Genomic DNA, 23,141 nt, shown 5'->3' with positions numbered 1-23,141 from the left:
GTAACTAAGTACTGTAACTACCAAGTACTTTAGGGTTAGGCCTAACCCTTGGCCTTCCCGGGCTTTGGAAGCAGACAAATGTTGTGCTTAACAAACAGGAGCATTTCTGCTCTCTCTGTACCGATCCTATTTCTCTTTTCACTGACAACATTTGAAGCGCCGGAGAAGAGACGTTCACTTTCCACGCTTGTACAGGGAGCTGAAAGGTACTTGCGTGCCATTGGGGCGAGGGCAGGGAAGCGGGTCATGTTGCTTTGCCAGTACTGCAGCGGGCTCACATTTCTGGGGATGGTGGGCTCACTCAGGTAACCATGCACCTACAAGAAATATAGACAAGTGTAAATATACATCTCTGGCAAATCATCAGGAAATTATTATTCAACATTTGTATTCATGACACCAAATGAAATAAAATAACTGTTCATTCAGTTTTTCATGAGATTTTACTGTCAATAAATGATCTGATCACACAAAGAAATGTGAAAAACTTAATTTGAATGAAAGACTATTAAAAGATTATCTGATTCAAATAGTATAGTAACCTAGCCTACCTGCACACTCGTTGAACCTGTTGCCTGTTCATCCTGCTCCTTTTCCTCCAGAATTTCATCGAACATGTCCAGGAACGAATGCCCTTCACTTGGTGTACACATCCTCTTTTCTTGTGGTTCACCTTCTTCTGGCTCAGTGTCTTCTGTGTCTGGTGTAGGCCCAAATGTGGCACTGGCGCTGGTTGTCGCTGACACTGTCATCTTGTCCACTTCTTTCTCTAGCTTGTTTTTTGCCACTTGCTTGAGATCTGCATCAAAGTAGCGATCTTTGTATCTGGGGTCCAGGATTGTTGCCAAGTAGTAGAGTTGCTCGGAGAAAGTGGTTTCAAATCTCTTGTTCATGGCTTCAAGCAGTGCAGACTTGGTCGTTTTGACCCCACTGTCGGTTTCGGCTGTCTTGTTCAGAAAACGCTTGAGTGCCACAACAGACGGGATCACGTCAGCAGCTGTAGCTGTATGCGAGCTAATCTCTCTCGTCAACTCTTCAAAGGGTGCCAGGAGTGTGGTCATTTTCTCAATGAGACTCCACTGGTTTGCGTTGAGAGATACAGGCAGCCCGTGGTAAGCCTCGTACATAACCAGTGCGCGCTTTTGTTCCAGGAGAGTTGTCATCATCAGGAATGTACTGTTCCAGCGCGTTGGGACGTCCTGTTGTAGCATCTTGGTCTTCATTCCCATCTCTCTCTGGATGTCTCTCAGCCGAGAGGTACCAAGGGGGGAGCTTTTAAAATGTCCGACTATTTTTCTCGCTATAGCCAAAGAGTCAACAACGCTTCGCTGGCTTAGTACTGCATCGTGCACTGCTAACTGCCCCAGATGAGCCATACAGCCCAGGCTTTTAACACCACACTCCTCCATCGCCTTCACCATATTTCGTGCGTTGTCTCGAAGGACAACGTGCACATTTTCTTTCCGGATTCTCCATTCTGTAAACATGCCCTCAAACGCACTGGCTATGGCGGTACCTGGAATAAAAGGATTTAAAAAAAAAAGTTTAATCAAAGACATGTTAGCTAGCTGGCACATGATACAATGCGTCTTTTTTCCCAACCAACTTCTGCCATTCCCGCATTCTGATCAGTCACAGCAGAAGTGGGTTGGGTGTATATATTGGCTATCTATAAAGTCTATATCGATTAGCATTACATTATAAACACAAAAATCTATTATTATGAAAATACCTGTTATGGCTCAAAGAACACAGGTAAATCAAATATCATTGCAATCATGTTTACTGTCTTCAAAAGATCTTTATCTGCATTTGGGTATAAATTCAATTAATATTATTCCGGTCTATAGAAATCTAATGTAAACCTATGAGAATTTATAAATGTTTCTCCATATTATATTTCTTTTTTAGCTAAAAGCCCTGAGGGACGTTGTTTTGTCAAGCGCTGTCATGACGACAGCGCAGGAGTTTTTTTTTTCTGAATGAGAGCGGCTGACGCTCACAATTCATATTAAAGTTATCGACACATTTTTTCATTACATCCTGACACAAATAAAGACATAACTGTCGCGATAAGTTTCTCAGAATACAATAGTGGTCAAATACTAAAACTTGAGTCTTATATCGTTTCCTTTTATGATGTAAAGTTCTAGTTTGTCAAGGGAATAACATTAACGTTAAATCTGATAGTATCTTTGAACTATTTAAACAAACAAAAACGCTTCAGTGCGCCCGCACTGGCAACGGTTAACAGGTTAATTTAATTAGCATCTGTCCAAAAAAATAGCCAGGCCTACCTGTATGCGAGCCAGGGAATTCTTGGGCATGTAACACGGCTCTCTTCATCTCGAAGTTGTTATTAATCCACTGAGCTGTGAGGCTCAACATGCTTGTTTGGTTAAGGTCGGAACTCCAGATATCTGTTGTAAAACTGATGTCATTAGCATCGCTGTCGAGTAACTTGTGGACGTGGGTGGCTACGATATCATGTAAGGCAGGCAGGGCGACATCCGCAAAGTAACGACGACTTGGCTTGTCATAGCGGGGCTCAGCGACCTCAAGCATCTCTCTGAAGCCTTCGTCTTCCACTACTGAAAACGGTTGGTCATCAACAGCGATCATCTTTGTTATTGCCATGGTCAATGCCTTTTGCTTCGGGTGGTCCTTGTGGAATTTCTTGTTCTTTTCCAACAAGCGTTCTATGGGGCTACCGACTGGTGCAGCTGCTGTAGTGTTATAAGCATTTTTCTTCTGCTGCTTGTTAGCATTAGCTAGTTTTTCATATTCTGTGTATGCTTCGGGATGCTTGTTTTTTAAGTGGGTGATCAAATTGGTCGTGTTGAACGATTTGACACGAACTCCCCCTCGCATCACCCGGCCCTCACAATTATTGCATACAGCATATCGAGGATCCTCTTCAGACACTTTGAAGAACGACCAGACAGACGACATCGTTGCTCCCTCACCAAAGGCAAAGTTAAACGGACTTTTTTTGCCACCTCCAGCACATTATGTGACGTGCGCTCGTGCAAAAACAAACATCCCCGCCCCCGCACTCACATCTACACGCAGGTCAAATACACAGGAATGATTATCGGCCTGTTCACATCGGCCCTATTTTGACATCGGAACGATACCGATGTGTAAAAAATTTACCATATCGGCCGATATTATATCGGCGGCCGATATATCGTGCACCACTAATACGTTTAAATAACACCATACCACACAATAACACCTCAGCAGTGGCACAGGCTGATTGCCTCCATGGCACGCTGCATTGAAGCAGTCATTTCTGCAAAAGGATTCCCGACCAAGTATTGAGTGCATAACTGAACATAATTATTTGAAGGTTGACTCTTTTTTTTGTATTAAAAACACTTATTTTATTGGTCGGATGAAATATGCTAATTTTTTAATAAAGGGATTTGGGGTTTTCATGAGCTGTATGCCAAAATCATCAGTATTAAAACAATAAAAGACCTGAAATATTTTAGTTGGTGTGCAATGAATTTAAAATATATGAAAGTTACATTTTTATCATTATATTATGAAAAATGAACTATCACAATATGCACATTTTTTGAGAAGGACCTGTATATAGTATGTTTTGTCAAAAATAAACTAATCAACTGTTATAGTGTTTGTTCCAATGCAAGCTATATAAAAATAATGAATCCTTAACTTTGAAATATGTATGATAAAATGTATTGGCCTACTTTAAAAAAATTATACTTTTATAAGATATTTATGGAAAAAGACAATTTTCTTTTTCAAAAAGATGTTTCCTACTCTAACTTTGAACCAATTCTATAGAATGGCCCATATAGCCTATTTGAAAAGGATTTGTTTTCAGGTATGACTAAAAATGTGCTTTTAAAGGGATACTCCACTTTTTTTGGAAATAGGCTCATTTTACAACTCCCCCAGAGTTAAACTGTTGAGTTTTACCGTTTTTGAATCCATTCAGCCGATCTCCGGTTCTGGCGGTACCACTTTTAGCATAGCTTAGCATACATCATTGAAGTGGACAAGACCATTAGCATTTCTAAAAAAAAAAATTACCAGAGTTTCGATATTTTTCCTATTTAAAACTTGACTCTTCTGTAGTTACATCGTGCACTAAGACCGACGGAAAATGTAAAGTTGCGATTTTCTAGGCTGATATGGCTAGGAACTATACTCTCATTCCTGCGTAATAATCAAGAAACTTCACTGCCGTACCATGAGAGCAGCAGGCGTAATGATATGACGCAGCGCCTGAAAATAGTTCCGTTGTGTTGACGGAAGGTGGCCTATTTTCAGGCGCTGCGTCATATGACGCCTGCTGCTCTCATGGTACGGCAGTGAAGTTTCTTGATTGCCACTGGTCGAAAGTCAAAGGTATCCTGCGCATGCGCGTGTGGTCTGTGTTTGTGTTTGTAGCTCCGTCGAATTGATTCATTAATCCTTGATTTTCTTCTTTACCACTCATTTATAAACAAGCACTTTCTATTTTTACATCGTGTGAACTTATCCTCGATACTATTCCCTATAAAAAACAATCGGATTGCTTTGATATCGCTACTTAGATCCAACTTCGCGAATCTCGGCTACTAGCCTTTCAGCCCGCTAGCATTTCACGTGTGGCCTCGCGCCTATTGACCGTCTGATTTTACACCCGTTTAACTGAAAGGATACAGGTTATATCTAGCATTCCAGTCCTAAATTAGTAGTGATATTGGTAGTATCACTACTAATTTACTGTTCATCTGTTATAATGGCGAACATATCGGATGTGTGTCTAACGTTACCTCTGAGTGCAGGTGAGGACACATTCGAGCTGATTTCGGTACGATTGGAGCTGGAATCGGTGGAGAAACAGATCCGTGGTCTGCTAGAGAGGCAAGCCGAGCTGCGGGATCGGCGATCAGCGCTTGAAACGTCACGCGCCGATGCTCATAAGTCAGTGGTTAGTAATTTTTTGACTCCGACTTCGTCTACTCCGTGCGTTTCTCTGCCCAGGAGGACGCGATCATCTCTGGCTTCATTCACTCTGGCACCTACACAACACCATGGACCCTGGGTGATCCCACAGCGGAAGACACGAGCCAGGACCAGAGCAAGAACCTCTCCGCCCCTCCCGGTCTTCGAGATCTCCACCCGGAACCGCTTCTCCCCTCTTCGCGAGTCGGAACGCGACGACGCCGTGATCATCGGCACTTCCATGGTCCGTCATGTCCGTGCTACCTCAGGTAAGGGTAAGGTGCGCACTCACTGCTTTCCTGGTGCTCGTGTTCTTGATGTCGCCGCACAGGTTCCCGAGATCCTGAACGGTGAAGAGCGCGTCGGAGCTGTGGTGCTGCACGCGGGAACGAACGACATCAGGCTGCGGCAGACGGAGGTTCTGAAGAAGGACTACAGGAGCCTGATCGAGACAGTACGCAGCACAGCGCCTGAGGCAACGATCATCGTGTCTGGACCGCTTCCCACGTACCGACAAGGACAGGAAAGGTTCAGTAGATTATTTGCACTAAATGAATGGTTAATGTCATTGTGTAATGAACAGAAACTGCTCTTTGTAAATAATTGGAATCTGTTCTGGGAGCGACCTAGGCTCTACCGTGCTGATGGCCTGCACCCCAGCAGAATCGGAGCGGCTGTTCTGTCGGACAACATCTCCAAGACGTTACACTCCATCTGACTAGTAAGTCAAAGTCCAAATCACAGTCTTTGCTGTCCCAACTTAATTGATATAAGTACTGTAGAACATTATATAGAAACTGTGTCTATTCCTCGTCTAGTGAGGCCAAACAATAAATCTAGTGTAGGATCTAGGAAAAATCTTATTGTAATTAAACCAGAAAATCTAAATATCAGTGAACAAAAACAATTTCTAAAACTAGGTCTTCTAAACATTAGATCGCTCACACCTAAAGGCTCGTACACAGCGGGACGAATATCCGCGCGCGTTATTCGCCAGCGTTTTTCAACGCGTTTTTTGTGTTCACACCCAAGCGATATTCGCTGACGATGAGCCGAGTGAACATGCAAATTCATTCCCTGACATTAGATGGCGCCCATTTTCTCTGCAATACCACTCCATAACATTCTCTTTTATCAAGATTTTTGTAGTCGCTGTCGCGTTTGTCATATAGTTCTTTATGTTCCGACACCAACGAGACCAGCAGCTCTACATTCATCTTGCCTCGCATCTTCCTCGTCTTATTTCTTCCCGGCAGTGTAGACGCTTGGCGTATATCTTCTTCGCCGTTACGCATGTGTGCTCGGCAAGACCGTTTTGTGTTTGAGCGCCCCCCAAGTTGTGTTTTACTGTAACTTCAGAAGCTCCAGACACGTGAGCAAAAGCGCCAATCTCATTGGTCGGATAGTTTTTGACACGGTGCGTCAAACTAAAAAAACGAACCCGAGGCGTTTTTTTAAAAAATGACGCTTTTACGCGTGCCGTTTTTCGCGTCGGTGGGCACACTCACATTGGCGCCCTTTGTTTAGTCACGAAGGCGTTAAACGTCGGCGAATATCGCGCGTGAAATTCGTCCCGGTGTGAACAGGCCTTAAGGCGGTTATTGTAAATGAAATGGTCACAGATAATAGCTTCGATGTACTTTGCCTTACTGAAACATGGCTTAAACCAAATGAGTATTTCGGTCTAAATGAGTCTACCCTGCCAGGAAACTGTTATAAGCATGAGCCCCGTCCGATCGGTCGTGGCGGCGGAGTTGCAACAATCTATAGAGATATTCTTAATGTTACTCAGAAAACAGGTCACAGGTTTAATTCGTTTGAAGTACTTGTGCTAAATGTTACGCTCTTAGATGTAAGAAAGAAATCCCTATTATCTCTAGCCTTGGCTACTGTATATAGACCTCCAGGGCCATATGCTGAATTCCTAAAAGAGTTTGCAGACTTTCTCTCAGATCTATTGGTCAATGCCGATAAAGCAATAATTGTTGGAGATTTTAACATACACGTCAGGGGCGTCACTAGGCCCTTTTTAGGGGGGCTTCAGCCCCCCTAAACTTCTGCCAAGCCCCCCTAAAAATGTGAGATTAATGTAGGCTACACAAATTCGTGTTCGCTTCAGTCTTGTTATAATCAGATTCAGCATGTTCTCAATCCACAGCTGCGCCGTGCAGAGAGCACGTCAGAAACAGAGGACAGGGTGTGTGTGTTCATTTGTGTGTTCATCTGAGCCTCATTGGTCTGTCACTGCTCGTCAATGTCAGAGACGACCAATCAAATCAAAGTAGGCGGGCTTTATGTTCACAGACGCTGCTGAGCGCGAATTTTAACAGTGCGAGTGCGACACGACCATTTTTTACAGTCTATGGACTCGACGCGTACGGTCAAGTGCGAGATAAGATGTAAGTAGCTAAACTTAACATTTCATATTTTACTTTTTTTAGGTCATAAATGTTAAACGAATGACAAAAAATAATCAGGCAAACTAATATAGTTTTGTCTAATTTCGCCATTTTGAACTGAAAATAGGCCTATACACTCATGTAACTCATGTAATGTAATAATTAGTTTACAAGAAACATTAACAAAGCCGTTTTCATCATGTTAGGCACAAGATTAATAATGAATGTGTACATATTGAGAATATAATACAAATTGTAGCCTTTAGTAAATTAAAAAAGCTCAGCTTTAGGAGGGGAAGAGAAAGGGAGGAAGAGACTGAGAAAAAAAGGAAGAGTGATGGAGATGAGAAGAGAGGAGGTATTGACAAATAATCTGCCCACTGACATGGTTTTAAAGCTATTTCTTATCCTTTTTTTTTGGTCTTCAAACGTCTTGAAATGCACAAATCAGAAATACAAAATTTGAACCCCCTACCAATCTCAAATTTAGGACCTCTGTGATTATAAAGCCCTGTCTACGGCCCTGTATTAGGCATAAGATCAATAATAAATGTGTAGCCTACATATTGTGAATGCATTTAATAAACTTAATTACCTTTAGTAGCTTTCAGTAAATAAACGCGTCTGAGAAAATGATTCATAGGCAAAATCAACCTATCAGTTGACCCTATGTTTACTTTCTTCACTGACAGACAAAAATGAAAAGCCTATATCAGTCAAAGCTCAGCTTTAGGAGGGGAAGAGACAGGGCAAGAGAAAAACAAAGAGAAAAAAAGTGATGCTGCTGATGAGGAGAGAAAAATTGTCAGCTGCCCACTATCCAAGTTTTTTGGCCTTCAGAACATCTTAAAATGCACATATGTAGATCAGAGAAATCCACATTTTCTCGGGGAGACCCCGAACCCCCCTATTTGCCCTGCCTCACATTTGGGACCACAGTTATTATAAAACCGTGCCTTTGCATCGTAATGAAAATGGTAATAGTGATCTTTAGATCCTAAACTAAAGTGTTACCTTTTTTTATAATTTGTTTAAAAATCATATTGGGGGCTTAGCCCCCCTAAAATGAAAATCCTAGTGACGCCCCTGATACACGTAGATAACACAAATGATGCGTTAGGGACTGCGTTTACAGATTTATTAAACTCCTTTGGGGCCAAGCAAAACGTCAGTGGTCCCACTCATCGTCTAAATCATACACTAGATTTAATTATATCATACGGAACCAATCCAACCGATATAGATATTATACCGCAAAGTGACGATCTCACTGATCATTACATGGTAACTTTTATACTACGCACTGCTGAAATTTGTCATGTTGCGCCACGTTATAGACCAGGCAGAACAATCCTTCCGACCACTATAGATAGATTCTCAAATAGCTTACCTGATCTATCTCAGCTGCTAAGTGAACCCAAACAAACAGATGAACTAGAGGAAATGACTAGCAGTTTGAGCACCATTTTCTCTAGTACATTAGATATTGTTGCACCAATTAGATTAAAAAAGGTTAGAGAGAAAACTAAAGCACCATGGTACAATAGTACTACACATGTTATCAAGAGAGAAACTCGTAACTTAGAGCGTAAATGGAAACAAACTAATTTAGAGGTCTTTAGAATCGCGTGGAAAGACAGTATGTCACGTTATAAAAAGGCTCTAAAAGCAGCCAGGGCAGAGCATCTCCGCAAACTAATAGTTTTTATTGAACACTGTGGCTAGACTAACAAATAAACAGACATCACCAGAGCAAAATATTCCGTTACAGTATAGCTGTAATGATTTTATGAATTACTTCAATGAGAAAATAGAAAGCATCCGAAACACAATTGTAAATGTACAATCCTCTATGGTGTCTTATGATTCAGCCTCAATTATGGCCCCTCAAGAACAACTACACCGCTTTACAACTAAAGGACAGGAAGAGCTAAATAAACTTATCATTGCATCTTAACCAACAACATGTTTATTAGATCCAATACCCACTAAACTACTGAAAGAAGTGTTACCTGTTGTGGAAGAGCCTCTTCTCAATATTATTAACTCGTCTTTATTTTTAGGTCATGTTCCAAGAATATTCAAGCTGGCAGTAATAAAACCTCTCATTAAGAAACCGCAATTAGATCCAAATAACCTAGCAAATTACAGACCCATTTCAAATCTTCCATTTATGTCTAAAATACTAGAAAAAACTGTGTCCGCTCAATTGTGCTCTTTCTTGCAAGAAAATGAGATATATGAAAAATTTCAGTGAGGATTCAGACCGCATCATAGCACAGAAACTGCGCTAGTTAAAATTACAAATTTACTTTTAGCTTCTGACCAAGGCTGTATCTCAATACTAGTTCTACTCGATCTTAGCGCTGCGTTTGACACTATCGATCATAAAATACTCTTGGATCGACTACAAAACTACACTGGTGTTCAGGGACAGGCATTAAGCTGGTTTAGATCGTACTTATCAGACCGTTACCATTTTGTCTGTTTAAATGGGGAAAAATCGATTAATAGGTAATTTTTTAGGTAATTTTCATTGTCATTTAAGTGAAACTACTGAACTTAAATATACAAGCTTGATAAAAATGATCATTCTAGAAGAATATTTCAGATGGCACTTAGAGGCTTTTGCATCTGAACTCTTCATATATATATATATATATATACAAACAATCAAAATATAAATGAAAGCCAAAAGCACATTTTTAGTCACACCTTTTAGCCATCCACATACCATTTTTAGCCATCCACCGCGGTAAAAATAAACCAGTCGCATTTCAAAGTCGTACGCGAAATGACCGCCAGGCGGCGCAAAGGGACATTTAGCAAAACGTAAGTTAATGTCTATTAACAGAAGCCTAAGGATGAAATACTACAAGTTATGGTGATTTCCAAATAAGCCTACAACAAATTGTTGGTCATACAGATAAGATATAATCTTTTAAAACTGTAAAAGGCTAAAGTAGGCCTACACTCACAGGCTAAAGACAAAACGTTTTCTCGCTCATGTGAGAAACAAACGTTTGGGTATTTCTCAGTGAGAAAATTCATAGCCGAGCGGTAGAACGACTTTGCATCTGTATAATAATAGGCTACCAATCGTAATTTCAAAAGCAGTTCTGTAAAAAAATAAATTATATATAGCCTATATATATATATAGGCTATATATATATATATTTGTTTGATTCCAGGCTCTCACGCCACACCCCCGATTTCTCACGCTGAAGTGTCAACCCGGTCGGTCAAATTCCTTGAAGATATAGTTTATCTATAGATCTACCTGTTGAGCCACTCGTGATCGACTAGTTATACCGCAAATTAGTTAAAATATCCCGTAATCTATCTAGAGCGAGCGTGCATGCGAGACAGATATTGTGCTCCAAACTAGAGGCCTGCATTTCAGCCCGAGCCCGACGGGCCCCGACTTATTTATGCTCCTAGGGCCGGGCTTCGGGCCAATTTTCACGTCATAGTTCACACGCGGGCCGGGCCTCGGGCCTGTTTTAGGCTTATCTTTTTTATAGCCTATTTTAGACATTAATTAAAATAAAACATGAGAAGATGACGATTGAAAAGCAAACATAGAAAGACGTTTTATAGCCTATCACACTGACATATGACTGACACATGACAGTCTGCTCATGCTCACGCTCACACACACAGGTTTCCCGGCGGCGCGATCTGAGATTCGCGCGACCGGCTCGTTCTAGTGTCCCACTATGGTAGCGAGCGTGACTTCAGCGCAGCTGGAAAAAGTACGACTGGATTAAAACCTTCCACTGTGGATGCTGTGCTTTTTCTTCACGATGCTCTGAGACTGTTCTTAGCCATGTTAGGAGGAGGTTGTTTTTTGTTTGATTGGACTTTATTTTCATGAGTCTGTTGGAAACTATTGGAAATGGCCATGTTCTGTAGTGAAGACTTGATTTTTGAGGTAAGATAACCTGCATGTTTGTTTTTAATGTAATTTATTTGATTTGTTTAGATTGCATTCTCTGTATTGTAGCCTATATTATAAATTCATTTAGTTTGCGAGCGCTGTTGCGACTGAGCAGCAGAGCAGTTTGCCTCAGCTTTTCAAAAATGACAATAAACGTTTAAACTAACGTTAACTGTCTGTGTGATATGCTTAAGTTGTTTTATATCTATGGATTTTATTGTAGCCAAGTAAAGTGTTGATTTGAGAGGCTATAAATCAATCAATGGATCAAACATGTTTAACTCGCTGTCGGCTGCTTGGTCGTCATAAATTTTTGTTGTTGTTTTTTCTTAATTAACTGTATAAAGAAATGAAAATAAACTTACCGGTAAATACTTTGCCATTGAAAACAAAATATATCTGGTTTACTGACTGCAACATAGGTCAGGCTGTTTATCTATTTTTTTTTTTTTTTTTTTTTTTTACGGGCTCGGGTCGGACTCGGGCTGATCATTCTGATGAGCTGTCGGACACGGGCCGGGCTAGGGCCTGAGCGTCTCGGGGCAGGGCCGGGCTAGGGCCTAGATTTGAGGCCCGTGCAGGGCTCTACTCCAAACCGTGCACGCGCATGGCAGAGAGGTCTGTTCCCTACAACCTAGAGTTTTTAAAAACATGGTTTTAAGTAAAGTGTGATTTGCCATGGGGGACTGGGATTTCCTTCTGGTCTAAACATCCCTGCTTCTGCTGAATTATTTTAATCCCCACACACCCCTCCCTCCACAGCTAATCAATGCTATAGGCTACTTCACCAATATAAAATATATAAAATAGAGATATGCAACAGGCACGTTTAAACGACAAACAATAAAATCAAAAACAGCGTTTCAGTTGTTCATTAGTTCCAGTGGCCTTAATGCATGCACGGCTTTTCAAAATTTCACAAAGCGTGTTGAGATTATTTTGAATGAAATATTAAAGTTTGTAATTAAGTGTTCTGGCACACCACGCCGAGTGGCCCTATGCATTTTTCTAAAGTCGGGTTTTATTTTGGCATGGTGAGTTAGTGTTCGACAAACGCGGCGGCGCGTTCATTTAGATTAATTTATTTTTCTCATTATTACAGCTAAAATAACTTAATAGGCGACTCCGTAATTTTTTGGTCATACAGATAAGAGTAGAGTAGCTTACATCGTTCAAAACTGTAAACTTGTATTCATATATAGGCTAACGACAAAAACAGTATATCTGTCGTCTCTCCGTCTCCGGGAACTGCGCGTCACAAAAATGAACCGAAAGCCACTTCAGCTCAGTCACGATAAGAAATCGGCTATGTCTAAAGCCTTTATGTCTAAATATTTAGGCTAATAAATGTTATCTGATTATGTAGGCTAATCCATATGAAAACGAGAGGTACTAGAGGATCTACTCAAACATGTATCATATGTAAGCGCTTCCCAATGAGAAAATGACAAGACAAGGGTGAAAATCGCTCTAATTAAATATAGGCTAAATCGCCCTGAATTAAAATGTAAAAACAGATCAAATAATGTATTTGTCGAAATGATGCGATATTGTTTCATTTAAGTTCATAATTATTCTATAAATGTTATTTAATTTAGCAGCATTACCACGAAGCACCGTGTTTCGATATTTATTTGAATAATACAAAATAAAATAAAAACTTCACAAATTGCATGCCTGGTTGTAAGGATCCAAAGATCTTGTAGACTTTAATATTGAGCTGAACATTTTGTTCATGACAACAAATTAACAAGTGTTTTTTCAGATTATATTTAGTTTTGCTTGGAAAAAGCTGCCCCAAACCAGTTTTATTTCATCAATTATTGAAATAATGAAATATTTAGTAATAAACTTTTAATGATAGAAATATATAGGCTACATGTAATTAAATCATTTAATTCCTTCATTATCAACACTGTCTAGAATAGCGATTTAAGTGTGAATTGCGACTTCTCTTTGTGTTAAGTCAGCCTCAGACTCCGATAGCTTGTGGGGGGTTGGAGGGACAGTTGCTGGACAAAGGTGTTAAAGGGATAGTTCGGCCAAAAATGATATTTAAACCATGCATTACTCACCCTCAAGCCGTTCGAGATGCATATGTCAATCTTGTTTCAGACGAACACATTTTCAGTTATTTTAGAAAATGTCTTAGACCCTTCAGTGGATATAATGTGAAGCAATGGGGTCCACCTCCTTCAAGTCCCAAAATGTGCATATATCCTTCACAAAAGTAATCCATCCGGCTCCAGGGGTATAAACGTGGGCCTTATGAGGGTAATCCGTGCGGTTTTGTCGTAAATATATACATATTTAAAACTTTATAAATGAAAATATCTGACTTCCTGCAACGATCGACGCGCGTCCACGGGTGATGGAAGTCGGCGTACGAGGTAGGACGTAGCGTCGTGACGTAGAACGAACGCGCCCGCGCAGCCAGAGAGCAGAGCAAAACATCACCCGTGAACGCGCGTCGATCGTTGCCGGAAGTCAGATATTTTCATTAAAGTTTTAAATATGTATATTTTTACGACAAAACCGCACGGATTACCCTCATAAGGCCTTCGTTTATCCCCCTGGAGCCGGATGGATTACTTCTGTGAAGGATATATGCACATTTTGGGACTTGAAGGAGGTGGACCCCATTGCTTCACATTATATCCACTGAAGGGTCTAAGACATTTTCTAAAATAACTGAAAATGTGTTCGTCTGAAACAAGATTGACATATGCATCTCGAACGGCTTGAGGGTGAGTAATGCATGGTTTAAATATTATTTTTGGCCGAACTATCCCTTTAATGTTCCTCTTTCATATGGAGAGTGTCGGATAGCCAGCCTTAAATCTGTGTCCAAATGTAGGCCCCATATCTTATTAAATTATAAATATTGTAGTTTATTTATTGTAGCCTATTTAAAGTTTTTTTCACACAAAATTTCAATTGAAGTTATTTTAAGGTGAATTCAACAAGGCATGCTGTGTCTTTGAAGCAACAATTAAAGGCTAAATAATTATCATGCATTGATCATATCATGCATGCGCAGCGAGGGAGACTAAATACATTTGTTAAAAAGAGATCCAGCGCGAGAGAGGCAAAGAAAAACGCATGTTTTTAATTTAATTATGTTTCTTTGGACAATTTTCGTTTTGTACTGTTTTAATTGTTTAATTTAGCTGTAATTTCTTTGGCAATACAAATTTAAAATGTCGCAATAATAAGATAATAAGAAATAAACTCTAAACCCGATGTAACCCTGTTTTAAATTAAAAAAAAAACTGTCCCGACACTTTATTTAAACCTTGAAATGTTCGAACTTGGTTTCAAACTTAAGTAATTTTAGTGTTCTTTTACATTACACAATAATTTAGCAGACTAAAGACGAGCTTCTTCATTTTCATTTTCTGACGCAATCGGCTGACAATCTTCCTTCATCAGTTTTTGTCGTTTGTGCAGCGGCTGCGGTTCTACAGGAATGTAGCAAATTTATGTTGTAATGATAATTAAACAAAACTCTTGACTTTAAATAAGTAAACCGTTATAAACAGTTAGCTATTTAAGCATCAAGGTGGTAAAATATAAACGCTGTAGGCCAACATCGGTTAACAACATGTATGCTACATTGAGATTCGATCTCGGGTCAGTTGAAGCTCCTCGAAGCTCGTGTTGTTGCGTTGATCACTGACCTATCGTCTGTACGCTGTTTAAGTTGTAAAGCCTCATTGATGTAGCCTAAATGTTTTTAATGCAATGTTTTATGTTGAAATGTTTTCATTATTTATTCAATTACATTTCAGTAGCCTAATTTCAGTATTGTGATTATGAATTATTTTAACCACGTTTCACTTGTTGAATTCATCTGCTACCAGCCGCAACCGGAATAAACGAACCCTTTTCAGAGTCTATGATTGTAGCGCCTCTTAGCGGTAAAAGGCAGCAAATACACCACACATTTTACCGCCACGGTGGAACGGCTGATGTGGGCGTTGTCATGGCTTGCCGACATTTGCGTTTGAATAGCGCGCGTCCTCCGTGGGCGTGTCAGATTAACGCGTAATGAAGTGTAATGAGCTGGGGGAAAAAATACTGACAGCACTCTCTTTTCATACAGATTGCATAAACTGAGAATATTTGTTTTTTATATACATTACTTCATTTAAAAGAAGAGAATTCAAGCTTCATAAAGAAAAACCTCTCGTGCCTGTGTGACAAGTAATCGCGGAGTTACAGTTAATCTTAGGACGCGTTTCAGAATGGACTTCACTGACAGAGAGAACGCAGAACTCGCATCATGTTTGTTTTTCTTTATTTGGTGAAAAGCACACTTTGTTTTTATTGTGAGTATCCACAAAAAAAATAGAAACTTAACAGGATCGATTGATGTATAACATTTGCCTGTATGACAAAAATCAACTGAGTTATTTGAGTCTCTTTTGCACTGATAAGAAAAAAAGCGAGCAGATCACGCCGGCGTGATTGCAGACCCCAGAGGGTTAATGGATCTTCTATCGCCCTACAATCCATCGCGTTCTTTAAGATCCCTAAATTCGAGGCTTCTGGTCATTCCTAGGATATCTAAGTCCACTAAAGGAGGGAGGGCGTTCTCACATTTAGCTCCTAAACTCTGGAATAGCCTTCCTGATACTGTTCGTTGCTCAGACTCGCTCTCCCAGTTCAAAACTAGATTAAAGACGCATCTCTTTAGCCAAGCATTCACATAATGCTTACCTTTTATACCACTGTTGAATCAGATCGAATGCATTAATATTATGAACAGCAGCTACGCTAATTATTTCCCATCTGCTTTTCTGCTGTTATCTCGGGACGCTAGTCCCGAGGTAAATAGCGTTCGTCAGCTCCAGTCTGTATCCAGCCTCTCACGGAGACTTCAGATGCCCCAACACCTGCGATGAGACGACTCGACGCCTGTGAAGAGACGACTCAACGCCGGCGATATGTTATGCCCTAAATTAATACATGATGATTAACTAACTGTATTTTTCTATGTACATTTCTGAAATGCACTTTCTGTAAAGCTGCTTTGAAACAATATGTATTGTGAAAAGCGCTATACAAATAAATTTGAATTGAATTGAAAGTCATTCAGCTCGCTGGGCCTGTTCTTCTTGGGGTCTGGAACGATGCAGGATGTCTTCCAGAGGGTGGGCACTCTCCCTAGCTGCAGGCTAAGGTTGAAGATCCGTTGAGGGTGGGGGTGAGGGTGGGGGGGGACAAGGGCAAGGGCTGGTTAAACCTATTGAAAAAGTCATTCAGCTCATTGGCCCTCTCCATTGTCCCCCCTGTAGTTCTTGGCGTAAGGACCACCACAGGTCACAACACAAAGACATCCCAGACTTCCCTCATGTTGTTCTCCCTCAGCTTCTCCTCCACCTTTCTCCTGTAGTTGTCCTTAGCTTCCCTCACACAGTGTTTCACCTCCCGCTGTGCTGCCTTCATGGCCTCCCGGTCCCTACTCCTGAAGGCAGCCTTCTTCCTGTTGAGGACAGCCTTGACCTCCCGTGTTACCCATGGCTTGTTATTAGGGTAACAGCGGACAGTCTTGATGGGGGAGACCACGTCTGCACAGAAGTTCAGGTAGTCCGTCAGACAATGTGTCATCCCCTCTATGTCCTCACCATGCGGGTCGATCAGCAAATCCCAGACTGTGGTGTTATAACAGTCTCTCAGGGCACTTTCCATCTCAGGGGACCACCTCCTGGTGGTGCGAATTGTCACCGGTTGTTTTTGGACCAGGGGAGTGTACAGTGGCTGTAGGTGAACCAGGTTGTGATCAGATTTCCCCAATGGGGGAGGGGAGTCGCTCTGTATGCATCCCTCACATTAGCATACAGGAGATCAATTGTCCTGTTGTTTCTTGTAGGACAATCTACAACCTGGTTAAAAAACGGCCTAAGTAGAGTCCAAAGTTACATGATTAAAATCCCCCGAGATGATCATAAAGGCCTCAGGGTGCTGTGTCTGCAGCGCTGCTGTGACGGAGTGGATCTTCTCACAGGCAGCGTCTGCGTCCGCTCTCGGAGGGATGTAAACACAGAGCGTGATCACATGGCTGAACTCCCTCGGCAGATAGTATGGCCGCAGGCTAACGGCTAGCAGCTCGAGGTCCCGGCAACATGAGGCTGTCTTTATGGAGACATGTCCTGGGTTACACCAGCGACTGTTGACATACATAATGAGTCCTCCACCTTTGCTTTTTCCACTTGCATTGTGTGTCTCTATCTGCTCTCACGGCAGTGAATCCAAGCAGGTCCACGTTAGCATCTGGTACAAGGTGGTTTAACCATGTCTCCGTGAAGATGAATAAGCTGATCTCATGGTAAATCCACTGGTTGTTCAGCGCGGACAGCTTGTCGATCTTATTCGGCAGCGAGTTCACGTTCCCCATGATTACGGAGGGAATCGATGGCTTGTAGCGCCTCCGATTCTCCGCTAGCTCGGCCTTTAGCTTAGCCCCGGCCTTGCAGCCCCTGGGTCTCCTCCTCAGCTCCGCCGGTATAGAGTGCCGTATCCCTGCTCGTCCCTTCGTGCGCAGAGCCAGCAATTCCTCCCTTGAATGAGTGAGAAAGCTAACTCCTGGTTGCATTTTAAGATTGGAAATATCCATGGTATATATAGAGCACACGCTATCTTCGCACGAAGAATTAAAAAAGAAGATAAGAAAACAGTGAGTAAAAAGAGCTAAAAACTGTAGAGCTACTGGAGAGGCAGCCGTCTGCCACAGCGCCACACAATCCACAAACATGAGCGCAAACATTTTGCGCAAGATAAATGTAATAATTTTGTTTGGAAAAAATTTTTCGGCTTGCATGTTAATCAATGAGTGCATTCACACCGCGAGGAGGAGGTGAGCAGCAGTGAAGCGAGGATTCGGCGCCGAGTTGTGCTACTCACGCTCATTTAAAGTGAAAGCACACTTTTGATGGAGAAAATAAATATGATTTCACACAAAAAGTGCCCAAAATGCACAGAATTTGCATGTCTAGTCACTAGTGTGTTTTAACAAGAACTGGAGTAGGCTATGTCAGAAAAGAAAATGAAGACTCAAATATTTATACTAGATTTAGCCATTTAAACTTGTCTTAATTATTCAGTTTGTGTAAAACTAGGCCTATATGTTTTATTAATAAATAAAACGAGCAAACTAGTCAGAATCTTTCTTTTAGTTTGTGTAATAGCCTACACAGGTACATGCCCAAATCAAACCCGAGTGTAGGCTATTTGAATGTTTTCTGTTGTAAACATATCGTATGACTGAAAAGACAATATCAGAGCTGTTTTCTTGATTGTTTTTGTTGTTTACCATTTACATGCAATTGTTGTATACCTCCCATCTTAACAAACTTCAAGAATCAAGTTTATTAATGACCAACTTCTAAAAAGAGAATGTTTCTTTGTAAAGAAATGCGCGCGCACACACACGACTTGTTTAAATACATTTATGTTGTTAATAAATAACAATAAATTGTTGTTGTACCAGCATTATTATTTATATTTATGATTGTAAAGCGCTTTGGGTGTACAGTAGTACATATGAAAGCGCTATATAAATGCCTCATAAATGCCTCATTCATTCATTATTTCCAAATTTTGTTTTTCACTGTAGAAATTTTAAATGTCATGATTTGCCAAAGCAAGAGAGTACTGGCACCTTTTTTCCCCCACTTCAATCACTGGATTCATGTAATGTAATAATTAGTTTACTGTGATTGTGAGGTGACAAGAAACATTAACAAAGCCGTTTGCATCATGTTAGGCACAAGATTAATAATGAATGTGTACATGTTGAGAATTAATATAAATACAATTTGTAGCCGTCAGTAAATTAAAAAAGTTCATTTTTCGGAGGGGAAGAGACAGGGCAAAATGAGGAGACTGAGAGAAAAAGAAAGAGACGGAGAAGAGAGAGCAGGTATTGACAAATAATCTACTGCCACTGACATGGTTTTAAAGCTATTTCTTATCCTTTTTTGGCCTTCAAATGTCTTGAAATGCACATATCAGAGAAATAAAAAATTTGAACCCCCTGACAACCTTAAATTTAGGACCTCTTTGATTATACAGCCCTGTACGGTCCTGTATTAAGCATAAGATCAATAATAAATGTGTATATATTGTGAACGAATTTAATAAACTTAGTTAGGCTACCTAGCTTTCCTAGTAGCTTTCAGTAAATGAACGCGACTGAGAAAATGATTCATAAATCAACTTTGTGAGTTGACCCCATGTATACTTTCTTCACTGACATAAGGAGAGAAAAATAATCAGCTGCATGACATGTTTTTAAAGTTATTGTTATCCAATTTTTTGGGATATGTAGATCAGAGAAATAAAAATTCTCTCAAACCCCCCTAACTAGCCTACCTCACATCCGGGACCTCAGTAATTATAAAACCCTGCCATCTGCATGTTAATGAAACTAGTTAATAGTGAGCATTAGACACAAAACTAAAGTGTTAACTTTTTTAGTCATACCCTCATTGGGGGCTGAGCCACAGACTGATTCATGTTCCATACTGGTCACACAAATTTCAGTTCAGTTAGAACCAGATGCATATTTGTATTGATGATTCTAATTTGATTATGTTATATCCAATTGTTGATATTTGTGTTTTTAAAAAGTTTTTGATTGATGTTTTGACTCTTAACCAATTTTCTACATTAAAAAATTGTCTTTTTATTTGGGCTAGTAAAATTCATTTCGGGCTACCAAAATCTGAAGAGTGCCTGCCCCAAGGGCTACCAGCGATTTTGACATTTTGCGAGCCCTGATCATGTCAGAAATAGTGAAGTTGGATTTAGCATAAATAAAATGATTCTGTCAAGTTATAATCAAACCTTACATCCAGTGGCGTAACGAGCCAACACCGGGCCCTTATGCAGGATTATCAAGGTGGGCCCCCCTACTACAACACGTGATGACGCAATGTCCACGAGCAGGCTAACATGAATAGGACAGGATAGGATCATAGAGACACAGGCAGCATATAAGAGATGAGATGACTGAAAAATCAGGAGTAGCCTACACGCACAAAAAAACTAAACAAAACACTGCTGGTGACGGCGCACCTTGACACATTGTTACTCACTGCTATGACTACACACACATAGGCCTAGGTCCAAATACATAAAAAAGATGCTCATGCACTTACATTATAGCGGCATTTTACGGGTTTCCTCTGTGCAAAGTTGTCGAATTAAATCCTTAAGATCTAGATGGCGCGCACAGGCATTCTCAATTGACAGTATGGCAAGTCGCTTCACTCTCTTGCTCCATCTCCATCTCAATCTCGATCTCCCCCTCCTGTGTCATCTTTTTAAAGAAGCTTCCTATTTTTGGTAATTTATTAATTAATTTGTCAAATTCCTCTTTTCGTTTGCGCTTTTGAAAGCCACTTTTGTGTTTGTAATTTGCCGACTCCATATCTGTCTCAAGTTTTTTTTTACTGTTTTGCACGCAATACTCATGTTCACCCGGGGATTCCCCAGTCCCAATTCGAAACAAATTACACCAAAATCCATCATTCTTCGTTTCAAACATGTATTTAATGATCAGTAAAATATGTTGTCATTATTTATTCAAATAAATTCGCAAAAAATTAAAATGCGATCAGACTAAAAGTAGTAAAATGCGATAGGGGGCCCCGCCCCCGGCTGTCAATCAATATCTTCCAGTCACGCGGGCCCCTGATTGGTCCGGGCCCGTAAGCAAGCGCGTACCCTGCTTACCGATAGTTACGCCTGTGCTTACATCAGAGCCTGGTGAGAACTTAGAGGGAGGGGAATTCTGATGGCCACGGGCCTCAGGACATTTGTCGTCGGTGGGGGTGGCTGGACCAGATGACCCAGATCCGGGTGCGTCAGCTCGATCGTCTGACTGGGCTTCTGCTGTTCAGGTTGAGGACGAGGCCGTAAGAGGAGGATCGGGGAGGTGGATGGTCGGGTCGTCATTCTCCGTCTCCTCCTCAAAGCCCTCCCTCGACAGCATCAGCCTCATCTGGAGTGTCGGGGTCCAAGCTGACAGCCTGCAGCACTTTGTTGGTTTGGGCATAAAGGTACTCCACCCCAATGAGTTCCCCTGTAACATGATGGAAATTCTCAGGTTAAAAAACTAACAACATGAACAAACCCTCACTTTCCACACTGATATTACGATGCAGTTGATATACCTGTGTATACGCCAGGCTTTGTAAAGTCCTCAACCTGCCCTGAGCCAAGCACGCATTGGCTGAGATGGTTGAGGAAGTGCTGCAGGTGGCCACTGTAGCAGAGCAGAGGTTGCTTCTCTCCCTCCTTTGCTGCTGCGGCGCGGTTCTCTCATGCGGCGAGGTGCTCTCATGGCTAATAAGGATGCCTTTCTTCAATATGCCTGCACATTTGAGATGGTTGCAGAAGCCATCAAAGTGCGCAGGCAGAGAGAGGGCACGTTCCCTGGCTGTGAGGGTGACTGTCTGGTGGGCTTTGGGGTCCACAAGAAGAGCACCTACAAGGAGCTCTATGAGGCTAAGGACAGGGAGAGGAAAAGGTAACATGTGCTTCTGTTTGCTTGTTAATTGTATTGCTGTTTTGTATTTATTTTACTCTTATCATGTACACTATTGTGTGTCTTATGTAGCTATGTGGAGTTCATCCGGAACAAGGGCACCAGTACAGGCAGCAAGATGGATGCCTTGAAAAAATACATCTTGCTGAGGGACCAGCAGAGGAAAAAAAAAGTCATTTTCTGCATCCCAGCCTGCTGTCCTGCATCCTTCGCGTTCGGCTTCTCCTCCTCCCAGCCAAAGCTCCCATTCCCAGCCAGCCACAGCACACGGTGAGTTTTTAGATCTATAAGTGGAGTAATTCTATGGATGTTCTAATGGAATTATGAATAGCATTGCAATTTTTCTGCCCTCAGAGCCAACAGATGAAGATCTGCTGGCTTCAGCCATGGAGGTGGAGCCACAGGGTGAGTGTTTTGTTTTCTTTTGTGTGTAAAAAAAAAAAAGATACTCACCTGATCATATGTGATCACTAATACATTTACTAACATCATATAGCATTGTTATGTAACCACAAATGTCTTCAAATTATGAAATCATTTAGTACTAATTACAAAATTAAAATGATGTGTTCTTCACAGCACTTGCACCACCACCTTCAACGCCGATCCGCTCACCTCGCTTAGAGCAAAGAGCCGCTCAAAGGCTGGTGTCAGCAGCTTCTGAGGTACAGTTTTCACACCAGAAGTTTACACATATATATATATATATATATATATATATATATTATAAATTAATAATAATACATATATTCATTTTGTTTTTATTTATATATAAAATTGTGTGTGTATAGGTTGTTCTCCCTGAGACCTGGAAGCACTCCCTTCCAAAAGAACAACACGACTGGATCGGCCGCTCCCTCTTCCGGCGCCAGGGTGGAAGGGCAGCGCTGACAGATAACCTGCAGATGTGGTGGTACCCTCCCCAGCCACGCCTGCAGTATCATCAGCCTCCAGCGTCGCCGGACGTGTTCTTCACCTGGCCGCTGTGTTTGTGGATGCCCTACAGGATGTGGTCCTACAAGCTGATCTGCAGCTCGCCAGACTGCAGACGGTCTGGTCAGTGACTGACATCATGTGGGCTCTACAAGACAGCGAGGCGGGTGCTGAATTTACACGGATGGTATTTTCTGGCAACAGAATATCTGGAGTGTCAGCGCTGCCACAAGAAGCTGGTCGCGTGGTTGTTACGTGCCCACCAAATGAATTGAAAGGGAACATCATAACATATAAAGACCACAGAGATTCAGTAACCATGCATAAATTATTTATTATAAATGATTT

At 41.2% G+C, this 23,141-nt stretch overlaps 1 protein-coding gene across 1 annotated transcript; it reads right to left on the bottom strand.

The window, feature by feature from the left end:
• Nucleotides 1-41: 41 nt before the first annotated feature.
• On the bottom strand, nt 42-2,984 carry LOC130082423 (zinc finger BED domain-containing protein 4-like). The gene is made up of 3 exons (XM_056247276.1): nt 2,298-2,984; nt 552-1,516; nt 42-317 (listed from the first exon to the last, which is right to left on the bottom strand). The coding sequence occupies exons 1-3, from the start codon at nt 2,950-2,952 to the stop codon at nt 42-44; spliced, it is 1,896 nt and encodes a 631-aa protein (XP_056103251.1). The 5' UTR covers nt 2,953-2,984.
• Nucleotides 2,985-23,141: the final 20,157 nt, after the last annotated feature.

This window comes from Rhinichthys klamathensis, unplaced genomic scaffold (assembly GCF_029890125.1).
Source record: "Rhinichthys klamathensis goyatoka isolate OS25496 unplaced genomic scaffold, OSU_Roscu_1.1 h1tg000046l_1, whole genome shotgun sequence".
In the NCBI taxonomy this organism is placed as follows: domain Eukaryota; kingdom Metazoa; phylum Chordata; class Actinopteri; order Cypriniformes; family Leuciscidae; genus Rhinichthys; species Rhinichthys klamathensis.
This window is presented reverse-complemented; position numbering and strand designations above follow the sequence as displayed.